Source organism: Astatotilapia calliptera, chromosome 1, assembly GCF_900246225.1.
Source record: "Astatotilapia calliptera chromosome 1, fAstCal1.2, whole genome shotgun sequence".
NCBI lineage: Eukaryota > Metazoa > Chordata > Actinopteri > Cichliformes > Cichlidae > Astatotilapia > Astatotilapia calliptera.
Genome location: NC_039302.1, coordinates 31,636,619 through 31,650,835, shown reverse-complemented (window position 1 = coordinate 31,650,835; position 14,217 = coordinate 31,636,619). Strand labels below are relative to the sequence as shown.

The following is a 14,217-nucleotide window of genomic DNA, read 5'->3' as shown; positions in this document are numbered from 1 at the left end:
ACTGTTCCTTAACAAGCTCACCTATAACGTGTTCAACGACAGCATTTTTATATTTTATAAATGACGGATTAACAATTTCTAAATACAGTTACATCAATTACATCAAGCACAAACAAATGTTTTATAAATACTTGTACTACATTGTAATTCATGAATAATTAAAACAGCTACTAGTCGTTAGTAAAGCATTTTGTGTGAATCTAAAGGGAAGACAATCTATGTCTGACAAAGCTTTACAAATGAAACTGAACGGTCAGCAGGACCTCAAGACTCAAACAGGCCTCAGCTATCTTCACAAGAGACAAAGGAAAGACACAAAGCACAAGGGGATCCAGCACATACAAATTTCTACTGCATGATGCAAACATAATTCACTGTTTTCAGAATAATGAAATGTATGTTGGGCCAGAGACACAGCGTTTAGCACTCTTTAATATGGTTATCAGCCCACCCTGTGCAACTATAACAGCTTCAACTCTTCTAGAAAGCTTTCCACAAGTTTTAGGAGAGTGTTTATGGGAATTTTTGTCCATTCTTCCAGAACCGCATTTGTAAGATCAGACACTGATGTTGGGCAAGAACGCCCGGCTCGTAGTCTTCAATCCGATTCATCCCAGAGGTGTTCTATCGGCACTTCTATCAGCACTCTGTGTCGGCCAGTTAAGTTCTTCCACACCAAACTCGCTCATCCATGTCTTTATGGACCTTGCTTTGTGCACTGGTGTGTAGTCATGTTGGAACAGGAAGGAAATTGTCCAAAATGCCTTGGAATGCTATAGTATCAACAGTTCATTTCACTGGAACTAAGGGGGTGAGCCAAACTCTTTCAAATCAACACCATACAATAATCCCCACTCCACCAAACTTTACATTTTGCACAGTGAAGTCACACAAGTACCGTTCTCCTGCCAACCACCAAACCCAGAGTCATTCTTTGGATTTCCAGATGATTTTCTGTCTAGAGAACAGGTTTCGACTGCTCTAGAGTCCGGTGGTGGCGTGCTTTACATAACTGCACCTGATTTTTTGGTGGTGTGAGGTTTAAACGCAGTTGTTCAGCTACAAAAACCTATTTCATTAAGCTCTCTACACACTGTTCTTGAGCTAATCTGAAGGGCACATGAAGTTTAGAGGTCTGTAGCAAAAGTCCGCTGACCCTGCTACTGTAGTAGTAGGGTAAATATTTAGTAGTGAGAAAATTTCACAACTGGACTTGCTGCACAAGTGGCATCCTGTCACAGTACCACACTGAAATTCACTGAACTTCTGTGTGGGTTCTCAATCACCTAGGTCATTTTCGTCTAAGGGACTACCATGGAAAGAAAGTTTTTTGAAAGTTAAAGAAGTGGGTATTCGTCAGGGTTCAGAGGAATTAATGTACAACACAAACACCGAACCAACAGCCATCTACATATCTCAGTTTCAAAACACATAAGCACCAAAGCCTTGTGACCAAAATGATAAAGAATAAAAGTAATATTGTTTATATATAGTTTTTGGTTACTTTATATAAAGTCTATTTTTTTAAAATTTCAGTTTACTATAAAAATTTCCCCAACACGTTTTAGTTCTTAGTTTAGTTTTAGTTAACTGTAATGGCCTCGGATCAGTTTACGAGCTAAGCAGCATGAACCATACACTGTCTGTGGTTTCCTCAAGGGGGTAGCAGGGAGCCACACTGCAATTTAATGATTATGCTGCGCTTCAACCTCAGCACAGCCCTGTCCCATTAACTTTTTGTAGAATTATTTTAAACCTTGCTTAATAATGGTTCATGTTTCATTTTAAAAATTAATAGAACAGGTTGTTTTCTTTAAACTTACTAACCGTCTACCTATTGAGAGACCAATATCCATGTGCAGAAAGATCAATTTCAAGCTTTAAAACTATCCATTTGTAACTGACAACATCCACATCTACTTGTGCTTACATTTTCATATATTGTGCCTGCATTTGGCACTTTAAAATCAGTTCAATACCTTCTGAAAATATACCAATTTGGTTCGAGTTTTTAGTTGATCTTATGCGAAGAATCGGAATTAACACATTACAGGTAAAAGAGCTTAATAAAAGTGGTGAACTGAAAAGGGCTGATACTTGTTGCTGTCGCTGGGCGGGCCTAACGCTGTAGTGCGCCATGCTGGGGGTGTCAATTGAAGGCGAGGAAAAAAACCGACTGGGAGTTACCTCAGCGCTTTCCGAGATATGAGATCTGGCCGTTTTCCAGTCGGTGCACTTTTTTATTAAAGAAGAAAACCCCGAAAATCACGGGGCAAAAAAAAAGAAAGAAAGAGACGCACACGCATTTGAAGAGGTCACCCAGAAAAACAGCGTTCAGCGGCTTTCTGCCGGCGGATCAGTCGGAATCTGCGGTGTACGCTCGGAGTCTCTCTCCCCCAACCCCCCCGTGCGCGCGCGCGCGTGTGTGCGTGTGTTTACAAGTGTTTGAACGACTGCCAAAAGAAGAAGGGAGGAAAACGCCAAGGAAGGAGGGATGGTGGACAATTCAAGCAGTAGTAAGGCACAAATGGTGAGTCGGGGTTCTGCTTCTCGCCCTTTTGCACTTTCCTAAACGGCAGCGAGCTGAAAACGCTCCGATTGTTTTTTTTATTTTACGCCATTGGCTCGTTCAACGTTGTAAAATTCAAAGAAAAAAACTTTTTAGGGGTAATCTGACTTTTGGTAGGTTACTTTTATTTATTCATTTGATAGTTTTTCGACAACACTGTAATGACTTTATTCATTTTTCCCTAAAGCGTTGTTGCATATTTTGCATTTGTTGGGAGTATCCTGAAATCGTATCCAGGTTTGAGGTTGTGGCACCTCACTATATAAACGCGGAAAATGTGTTTTGCCAGTTTTTTTTCTTCTCTTTTTTTCACTTTGATGGTTGTTTATCTAGTTTAGTTAAACTAGTAGTTAATCTAGTTTATCGGGATAACTACTTTTATGATTGTAGATACATGAATATCCGTTTAACTTTCTTACTAATACACACCTCTTACTGCGTTGTCGTTTTGACAAATTATTGCAATACTTCCTTAAGAGCTTAGCAAAACTCAGGGTGGGTTACTGCATTTTAATTATTTCCTCTAATCTTAACAGAGATTTTTCTGTGGCTGGTTACTGTAATGTTAACTTTCCAAACTCTTTATGTAGATTAGTCCTTTGTGTAAAAGTTTGATTTGGCTACTTTCTAGTCTAGTATTTTTTTCTGCTTTTATTCATGCTCAGGTTTTAAGAGCTCCAGTTACCAGCGAGATTTTTGTAATTTTTTTTCAATTTCTTTATTTAGCTTAAAATAATTTAAATTTGTTGTTGGGATATTGTAGGTTTAAAAGTACACAAGTGTTTACTTCTTTAATCTGAGGAAAATCATGTGGGTGAATTATCCAAATTTGTTTGAGTTAATGTTTAAATCGGGCTTCGTTGGCTCCACTGTAGCTTTCAGGAGTAATTAGGTTTCAGTATACAGTAAGTCATCCATGACTCCTCTCTTCCTCTCACAGCCCGGAATGTCTCAGGAGCCTGGTGTGGCCTTTCCTCCAAGCACCTCCGCAGGAGGAATGAAACTCGAAGCAGTGATGGAGCAGCTCCAGCGCCAGCAGCAGGCACGATTAGAAATGGAGCGCAAGGAGAGAAAGATACGAGAAGCCCACATCATGTACGCTCAGCAGGTTGCTGCCCAACAGGCCATCTTAGCAGCTGCCCGGGCTTCTGGAGCCAGCTTCATGGGGAAAGGCCTGCCTGGAGGCATCGCTGGTGGTGGATTGCCTCCCCGGGTGTCCAATCAGAGCAGTGTAGACTCAGACAGAGAGGACGACGAGGACAGAGGTCGGGATTCTGGAGATGAGGACGATGACAATGAGATGATGGAAGGGGATGAGGGCAGCGATGATGATGAGGGAAGCGCCAGTGGTCTGGAGTTCCTCCGCAAGCAAACCCTTGCTTTACAGCAGAATGCCTCGCGAATCCCAGCCCGTCCATTTGGCAGTTACTCTGCATCGGCTCCCCAGAGGGCTGCTTCCCCACCTGTTAGAGTGAAGCAGGAACCTGACGAGGGCCTGTCTCCTGCAGGGGCACACTCTGCTACTTCTCCTAATGGACAAGCTGACTGGGGCTTTGATGACCACTTTAGACAGGTTAGTATCTTGCCAGTTGTTGCCCTTCTTTCCACAGGATTTCCTTTGTAATCCATCTGATCCTATTATGTCCTTTCACAGTTATCTCATTCAAATATGAGTATAAAACTTCAGAATTTAAAATTGTCCATCTTTCCTTAAATATTGCAAATCAAGGCAGAATTTTTTTTGTTTTGTTTTTTTATAATTTAAATTGTCACTATAGTTTACTGAGATCCCAATGAGTATGTCCTTATACTGCTTGTCAGTTTTCCATTTAGGGTCTTGTTTGTATTCTAAGTCCAGCCCCCTGCCGTGAGAGACAACTTAATCTTAACTGTGGCTTGAACCGCTCCAGGAGTATCTTTGTGAGTCCCTTCAAATCTCTGCGGAGGTTTGACCGCCGATTGGCTTTTGTGGCAAAAAAAAAAACAAAACTACTAAGTGACTGCTGGCAGAGGGCCAGGCCAAGGCGCAATGTTTTCACGCTCACTAGTTCTCTCCCCACGCGCTCTCATTTTGTATGCCTCTCTCACTCTGTGTCCCTCTTGGCGCTTTGCTTGGGCTCTGGTTTGGCTCTGATCCAGGTAGTGGAGTCAGGCGAGACATAGCTGCTGTAAGGCTGTGGGTGGTTTGCTGGGTCAGTTGGAGGATTTCGGGTGGGTGGAAAGGTTGGATGTAGTACACAGCAGAAGCAGTCTGTCACACCCCACTCTCGCCTCCCCAAGAGTCAGGGCTCTGTGCCAAGTGTAGGCTACTTTCACTTGAAAGTAAATATTGCCTCAGCACAGTCTTACTGAACTCTGGAATGCCAACTGGGAACCAAGCCGAGCTGCATGTTTTAGCATCATGGCAGGTTAAAGAGAGCGCAGCAGGCTGCGGGTGATATAAAAAGCCTTAGCTGTGCAGTAGTTGGCAGTGTCGCAAATATATATGTGCTCTATCAGTGGGCTGAGGGTGCTGGACTATCATGTGTCGGGATTTTATTACTGTCTATTTAAAGGTAAATGTCTTTGCATGGTGCTTCTCTAGTTCACATTTCCAAATTTAGCTTTAGAGCGTGTACATTTGGTAGTGACACGTAGAAGTGCCACAGCGTGAGATGGTGAGAGAAGCCAGTATATACATGTTGTGGAAGGAGGCACAACGTTCTTTATATTGTTCATTTGCTAAAGTCACCGGCTTCACATGAATCTTCACACTTTATCAAAGGGATGCTGCTGGGACTGTTTAAATGGAGAATAAATGAAACTGTCTTTCTTATGTTCTTCAATATTTATTATTTTAAGTGCTGCTGAAATGTGCAAAACTTGGCAGTAGATGTCATTGGCAGTGTCAACACCAGCAGCCTTATTTTCTTTCGGGTTAATTTCCATGTCATGCCAGCATGAGACACCATTGACTGTCATCAGATGAAGGTAGCCTGTGGGTTTAATGGCCATTGTTCTGGTATCCGGGCTAAGGGGTACATTTCCAAGAAGCTAATAGCTGATTGTTTTCAGATTGGACAATGTCTTCCTCTCTTGCTCTTCCCATGGACCGCTTGTGTGCATCGAGCCATATGCTCGCTCAAATGTGATTGGTCAGTGATACTTTCATTATGAAAGAAAACCAGAAAGCCTGTTTTTTTTCTTATGCCCATTGCCTATAGATTCTGCATAGTCATATACAGAATCTGTACATAGAAACACACTCCTGTTCCTGTTCTTATCAGGATAATTTTACCCTTACAGACACTCTCATTGATTCTACTCTGAATGAAACCAGGTATGTGTGCAATTAGTCAACTAGATCAATTTTTTAAAAAGTTGGTAAAAACTGTTTTTACTTCATTAATATACAAAGGCAGTTAACTGTTGGGTCTGAGATTTCATCCCCTGGAGGTGACAATGGAAATTTGTAAGCAAGCAAAGTTAAAATAACACAGTTGAACGGCCCCGCAAACAGTTGCACTTCTCGTGCAGTTATTTTAGAAAACTAATCGTTATATGTAGACTTTGTCAACATCAACTCTGGACAAGCATGTGAAGTTTTTTTTTTTTTTTTTTTTTTTTTTTTTTTTTAAAAAGCTACTGGTATAGCAAAACTAGCATTAGCCACTCTCGGCAAACTACGCTGTTACACATGGGGCTAAGTCAGCAGCATTTAAAATGTTTTAGCAGCTTCAAAAGTCTTTTAAATACTAGAGTATTTCTACGAAAGACCTTTAACGTCTATTCTTAAAAATTGTGTTTTTTCAAATTTTCAAAGGTTTTCTTAGTGTTTTTGATTTTAGACTTGCCAATTTGTAAAACTTTCTACTCGCATTTCATTAACAAATTAGTCACTAGGAGAATCTTTGCTTAATTTGCAAGCTAATCTGCTAAGATAAGCAGGTATGAGCTTGTTTCAGAATATGCCTCTGGCATCAAGTGCTGCATTAATCTGAACAGTTAGAAGTGTTCATTAGATTCTATATTTTATTAAATTAAACGACTATTTCTGGACGTGACTAACAGGCATATCACAGTTTGATTGTCATGTGACAAATCAAACATGTGACAAATGATGACTATATAGTTTCTGTTTCTGAATATATGTATAAAATTGGGCTTTCCTGCATTGTGTGGGATGTGTTTTAGTTCCAGATGTCAAGGTGTCAGAATGAGTGGATGAGTATTATTTGCAGGGATGAGCAGGCTTTGTCTCGGCATTGTTAGAGCTGAAGATCATAGCAGCAAAGTTGTTTCTGACCAGTGTCCTATCTGTGGCCTGGTGTCTTTTATTATAGAGTGAAGGCTGAGCCAGGGGGTTGGGGGAGGCATTATGGGACGAGAATTGGTCTGGCCTTTTTTTTTTTTTGTTTCCTCCCTTTTATCTTTCCTGTCATTATGTCAGCTCTGCAGTATTTAATGACGGCTCATCTCTTCAGGCAGTTTCAGGTTGCACCGCTGTAGGGGGAGGGGGGGCAGTAGAGGCAGAACAGTTTTTTTTCTTTCCTTTTTCTTTCTTTCTTTTTTTTTTTTTGATGTCATTGTCTTCTAGAGGCCAGAGACAAGCCTGGCGGATGCCGCAAATACCAACCCGCTATAATAATGGGGGGAGCACATTTATTATGTTCTAAAAGCAGTGACAGAGGAAAGATGAGACGACAGCTAAAGAGCCAGTTGGATGGAAGACCATTTACATTAACATTTAAATTTCATGTAAACGGTCAGATTGGACCAAGGCTTTTATCCAAAGAACTCTTTGTATGATATCTGCCATGCTTCTTGAATCATAGCAAACCACATTCAGAGAGAGACTCTGGATTTCATTCAGCACATGACATATTAATGACATATGAATAAAATAATAATACTCATGTGGTAGTTCACCAACAGTTTACTGAAATAAAAGTGTTGATTGTAATGATCTCTAAACAATAGGTAGAGTGTGTCAGATATGATGATGAACAATCAGTGTATATATGTAACATATAGATATGAAGGGTTATTTGTTTTAGTTTTTTTTGACCGCACACAAATGTTGATGGACTATACAGGTCAGACTGAGTGGACAGACATGGTAGCCAGTGTTTTCTTGTCAGTGATGTATGTATGGTGACCTCAGCCCCATCCTAAACAGCAGAGTAAATAATTGTCAAACAAGGAGATGGACAAAGGCGTCGCGTGGTGAGAGAGCTGGACCGGATAACCGACCGGCCCCAGCGCTCTGGCCTTTGGACAGAGGCTACATGACCTCTGTAATCCAGCACCCACCCGCCCCACCTCTCCTGTCACAAACACACACATATCCAATGTCCTCCTCTTCTTGCCATAATCAGTCTGTGACTAATTGTTTTAATTGTGCCTGCAGATTGTGTACTATGTCCAACTCTATTGGCAGCGATATTGCTTTGGTTGGATTAGCTGGATGTTTAACATGTTGGGTGTTGTGTCTGTAGAAGCAGTAGCCTTGTTTTAGGTTTAAGAGTTTACCAGTTTACATCCAGATTTTATTTGAGGTTTTGAGTTTTATGTATGTGACCTATGTCGTTGTAGACTATTGAGAGCAAAACGGTTTGGTTCAATCTTCCTTGTGTCACATAAACTAATGGCGATGAATATTAGCACAGGACATTTAGATTATAGTTTTGCATGGTAATACATTTGCATGCAGTTGATTTACATGGTACCTGAGTAATTACCCTTTGCAGCCTGATTAGATTTGTAATTTTATTTGCTTAGACTGGATGACCTTTTGTTATGGAGATGCTGAAAACCTACTTGCCTTAGCATTTCAGGCTTAAGTAAGTCAGTGCAACAAATGAGGCCCAGTCAGAACAGAAAAAAGGCAGAATAGGTGTTCGAGTTGGATGAAGGATGCGTAACACAGGGAAGTGGTAGAGATGCACTGATTGATTACCTGATGACTGGAGTTGGGTGTTTTATTTAAGTTGATCTGCCATGGCTGGCTTGTCAGCCATAATTGAACAATCATTTTATCTGACGTTCTCATAATGATAACAGTGTAGCCAGTAATGTCACTGCTGCCTTTATGGACGTCTATTCAGAAGATCACTGGTTCAGTTCTAGTCGGAGACAAAAATCCTATTTGGGTTTGTGTCAGAAAGGGAATCTGGCATGAAGGTAGAGGTAGAGCAGATTATCAACCAATTACAAGGTTGGTGGTTTAATCCTTGGCTGCTTCAGTCTGCATGCCAAAGTATCCCTGGGGAAGATACTGAACCCCACGTTGCTCTCCCATGCATTCATTGGCGTGTGGCATAGAAAAATGTGTATGAATGGGTGAATTAAGCATTTGCGATAGAGCACTACACCACAGAGTGCTACAGTAGAGTAGAGATGGACCGATCCGATATTACGTATCGGTATCGGTCCGATACTGACCTAAATTACTGGATCGGATATCGGAGAAAAATAAAAAATTTAATCCGATCCATTAAATATCAGAAAGCACCTCACAAAACTTGCAACGCGCCGTAACTCACCTCAGAAAGTTAGCACGTCGGAGCAGTATGCATCACGTGATAGAGCGGCTGTGGCATGCGGGACCTGTCGGTGCTCTGGATAGCATTTGGAGCTTCGCTAGCAACCCGGCATTTCATCTCCGACAAAGTTATCCCCGAGAGAAGTAAAGCAAGTGTGTAAGTCCATCTCTGAATGTTTGTAAAGCATTCCTGCGTTAAGCTTAACAAGCGACTGCCTCTTCTTGCTGCTACTTCAATCATGAAACTGCTTAACGATCAGCTGATCGGCTTTTCTGTCGCGAGTCCGTGTCTCTAGTTTGCTTTTGGCCCACTTTGCACCAGAAAGAGGAAACCAGCGGCTGAACAACAGCAGCACGTTTAAGCTTGATCAGCTGTTGTTAGAATGTATTTAATATTACTTTCTACACCAGGATCTTTTTCTATGTAGCTGACGGCTGGTAACTGTGCAGGGGCGGATCTAGCAAAGTTTAGCCAGGGGGGCCGATAGGGCATTAACAGGGAAAAGGGGGCACAAAGACATACTTTTCTTTCTTATTCTCATTTAAAATGTCTAGCTTTTAATAAATAATTATCTGACACCCAAAGTTTTAATTTGATGCAAAATGAATAGAAGTCCATTATTGTATATAGTAACTATTAAGTCTAATATATATACCCTAGTAAGCTATAGTACTTTTTCCTTTGGGAAGGTACCATCTGTGCAGTCTGCAATTCTGTTGAAGAAAGATGTTGAATCTATTTAATATTTCTTGAAAAATAATTGATTTCTGTGCATTTTTTTCACACTGCATCAAATTAAGGTTGATTACGGCGATTAAGCATCATGAGGTGGAGCGTGAGGGGTGGTTCCCTATTTTTTATTTATTTATTTTTGTTGTTGCTGGGAGTTGGAACCCTATTAGTTAGGTTGCTTAATATTTATGCTAAGTACTCTTTAAAATACCAGAATAGGGAGGATGGTGTAGGTTTAAGTTTATTAGATTGATCAGTATTGCTGAACTATGAAATATTTTTTTTTGCATACAGGTATAACAGAATAGCTTTAGTGTAGTTGTTGTTTTAAACTTGAGTATGAACTTATACAAAATGCAGCAAGATATTTAAAAAACAGTTTTGTTGACTAAAAAACACTATATCGGATTCATATCGGTATCGGCAGATATCCAAATTTATGATATCGGTATCGGTATCGGACATAAAAAAGTGGTATCGTGCCATCTCTACAGTAGAGTAGAAACACACTATATAAGAACAAGTCCACTTACCAAATCTTCTGTCCTTTATATATTGCAGCAATTTCAGTAAAAGTGATGATCATGCCACAGATGGATTTAATGACCAACTCAGTTATGCCAAGATTGTTTACATAAGGTATGCAGTTGTGGAGAAGACGTAAAACTACACCTAGAAGGGATTAAAGAAAATATGCAGCCAACCGGACCAACTTGAATCCGATGTCTGGCCAATGGTTATGAAAAAGCCCTGGCATCGCTATCACTCTTAAGCCCTCTTTTTGCTATTTACTACTTCTGTTGAGGCAGCGCTGTTGCATAATTTAGCTGTCGCCCCAGCAACATCAGCCAGGAAGTGGGGAGCTACACAGCTGCAGCAAGGAGATCAATAAGGATTGTGAATGAGCTTTAAGAGGTTGGAGTGTTTGCCCGAATTTTCCCCTCATTTATGATAGATGAGCAGGACATTGTATTTAGCAAACTGACTTTTAGTTAGAATTTTGACAGGTTTGCGGAGACTTTACCAGCAGGTTGCTGTTTTTGTTGGGCGCATACAGCTGTTTCTCCGTGTCTTATGTTGAAGTGGGAGAAAGGAGGCCTCACTGCCATATATGCCAGTCTGACCTTGTTTGTGCTTTCTCAGTGTTATGTTGTTTTCCCATATGCCATAACTGTCAGTGGGTTTTAAAAGTACTGTGTATTATTTTGTTTACTGGAATTCCTGTTATGTTGATTTTATGAGGCTGGAATTGCTGTCTGACCTCTGCTTCCACAAACTGCCTGCAAATGGAGGTCATTCAGATGAGACATAATGAGGAAGGCTGAGTTCCTTTAAAACATGCTGCAGTGCTTGTTCAGAAGAAGAAGCTGCACGGTAATGCGTGAGAACTGCATCATTTCTGCCATGCTGTTGAGCCACACAAGGAATTGAAAGCCTCAACCCTGACCGTTCACTTATTGGTGTAAGTCCTAACAACTGCTTGCATTTTCAATTAATTAATAATTGAAAAACGCTGAAAAAATCCTCTTTGACAGCCCAATAGGCATTTCTAAATTTCGTACTTGTCATTTAGCACAGTGTAGGTGGGATATGTTCGTTTGGTTCTTTTTTTAATCTTGCATATGTGTAGCACTTTTGCAAGTAAAAATTCTATCTACTTCTTTTTGTTTGTGGCAAAGTAAATTCCACAGTTTCTTTGTTACACGCTTTACTGATTTGCACTCGAATCAAAGTCCTTCTAGATGCCACTCAGCATCTTTAGTTCCTTTTGGGCAGTCATTTTGGGATTACAGTCAGTTGCGGATTATCTCAACTGGCTGTAATTTCAGTTTCACACTGACAACCAAACTGCATGTATATGCAGTTTATCTGCCAGATTTGATAACATGCTTAAAAGGTTTGGTGCCTAAAACCTAAAATAAGGTTTGAAAAGCATTTCTTTTTCCCCACTGGAGCTTATGCTTTTATTATGATCTATACTTCTGTGGAGATTTCAGTTTAGATTTTGTGTGTCTGTGTGTTTCTCTAATATCGATGGTCAAGTATATTTCTTGTTCAGTCTTTCTTCTGAGCACAATTCTTTTTAAAAACCTTTTCAGCTTTTTTGTCATGTAGATAATGACTGCTTTGGACATTAAAACGATTTTACCTAATTTCTAAATCTGCCACATTGATTTCAGATTAGACTGGCTAAAAAGGTCATATTTCAGCTGTGTTTTTAGCGCATTAGTGTGAGTCCCTTTCTTTCTATATGTCTTCATGTCATACATAAAATCAGCCACAGCAGCATAATAATGAATGTGAATCTTAAACTGTTTACTGTTTAAGTTCCCATAAACATGTTCGGGTTTGTTCCTCAAGCACTTAACTCTTAAAACTCATTTCCCACACTTTGTTTGGGGATCTTTAAACAGATCTTTTATAACACAGTGAGGTTGTCTTATATCCGTGGTTCAGTGCTGAGTGAACTTTGGTTTACCTCATTAAGGCCAGATGTAAGCTGGCTGGATTGGATGGAGATGTCTGGGCTTTTAGCCTTGTGTTTCCATCTTTAATGTCTGATTGATGCTGCTCTTAATGTAGCTTAATGTTGGTCACTGGCTATGGCTCCACTCGAATTTGTGTCAGGATGGAAACAAATAAAGGTGACGCATAATTGTGTTTTGCACCCCCATTTGCTAGTCGAAATATTGTAGAAGTAACATCAGAACATCTAACTTCATTTCATCTGCCCGTTGTCTTAAATTGATACATGAGGAAATCAAAAGGATAAAAAGCACATTATCTAAAAATTATTAGAATTAATTCACTTAATAATCTCAGTGCTGTAGTGCAACTGTTTGCTCAAACTTTAAGCAATAAAATACATTATTCTCTTTTTTTCTGATAAAAGCAGCCAGCTTATCAAACATCTAGTTGAGAATGTTTTCTCATTCGAATCTCTGAATCAGTGTGTAAAGTGTAATTGCCCTGGTTATAAAACAAGCCTCATTTTGTGCAGAGCTCCTCTTAACAGTTAAGTGCAAAAGACCCCCCCCCCCCCCCCCCCATCTGAAATAGAGGTATTGAATTTAGTAGGGAGATGAAGGGGGAGGGAAAGGGGGAGGAGATGCTATGGAACTAGAAGAGGGTTTAGTGGTCTGGCTCAGCACACTAAACTGCCCCACCCAGAGGAAACATTCCAGACAGAATTAAAGAGTTAACTCTTCAAACAGTGAACATTCCCACTGGGGGCTCCCATTGAGGGGGTTTGATGGGGGTGGGTGCATGCCCATGTTGTAATCGTGCCTCTGATTGGTGATCTTTCTATTCATTTTGCTCAGTGTCACAGGGGCTGTAAAAGAAAGAAAGCCAAAGGCCCTGAATGGGAGGAGCTGGATGGGAGGACACAGTAGTCCAGGCAGAGACAGTTTTTTATTTGTCTGAGTCCCAAAGGGCACATCTGCTGCTGACAGGCAGGAGGTAGCTTCTCATAGTGAAACCAGTCACCTCTGTCACAGTGTGGCTTGGTTAAACGCAGCACTAACTACCAGTCTTGAGTCTGCCATCCACGCTCAAAACTATAACACTTATAGTTAATCTTATAGTAGTGTTTCACATGCTGGGCACAGCAGGCATTTGCCTGTAAAAAGTTACATTTTAAAAGATGTCTTTGCACATTCAGAAGATAAAAATGTTATCATTTATCTTTTGAGGGGATACTCCCACTGGGTTTAAATCTGGGACTCTCCACCATTTGACCCTTAGAACTGAAGAAGCTTCTCGGATGAGAGGTGAAACATCTTCAAGCAACTTAAAGAAGTCCAGACGCTTTTCTTTCCAAGCTCCTTACACTATGGTGACCTGGATGACTGAGAACCTTCACAGACATGTTGTCATTTATTATCATTTTTGAAGTTTAAATAATAGTTTGAGTTATTACAGATACGAGCCATGGTATCAGTGGCAACAGCTGTAATAGGTGGTTGTGTGTAAGAGTGCTTTTACATCCATTTATGGACTATTGAAGCTTGTATATGTTTTCCTGTTTTCACTGTGATTTAGATCAAACTACACCGGCTTACACATAAGTCAGATATTAATCTAATACTTTATTTGAGCCTAGCAGATAAGAAGGGATGAAAAAAAGATTATTGTATAGTAATGGTCGTGTATACAGTATACCTGTTTACCGGACATGATGTCTTGTTACATCAATTTCAAACAGGGAGACATCTGTAGTGATGTGCAGCACATAAATACATTCAGATAGAGGAGACAATACTGCCATTCTTAGACTGTAAAGTGCCATAAATAGTGTCTAATGAAGAAAAAAAACAAAGCTTGAAAGAGAGCTACAACGTCTGCCTTCTTTCTCACCTCTAATCAGCTGGCCCCTCGTGGCCTGAATGT

The 14,217-nt window shown here is 40.4% G+C and overlaps 1 protein-coding gene across 2 annotated transcripts in view; it reads left to right on the top strand.

Moving 5' to 3' along the window:
* The first annotated feature begins 2,322 nt into the window (after nt 1-2,322).
* LOC113026050 (AT-rich interactive domain-containing protein 3B) overlaps nt 2,323-14,217 on the top strand; it is a 54,578-nt gene continuing 42,683 nt past the window's right edge. Inside the window, exons 1-2 of one of the 2 annotated variants that reach the window (XM_026174466.1) lie at nt 2,323-2,530; nt 3,510-4,142. In XM_026174466.1, coding sequence (XP_026030251.1) covers nt 2,495-2,530; nt 3,510-4,142 — 669 coding nt within the window. In that variant the 5' untranslated portion in view covers nt 2,323-2,494. The other variant, XM_026174459.1, reaches the window with a different exon arrangement.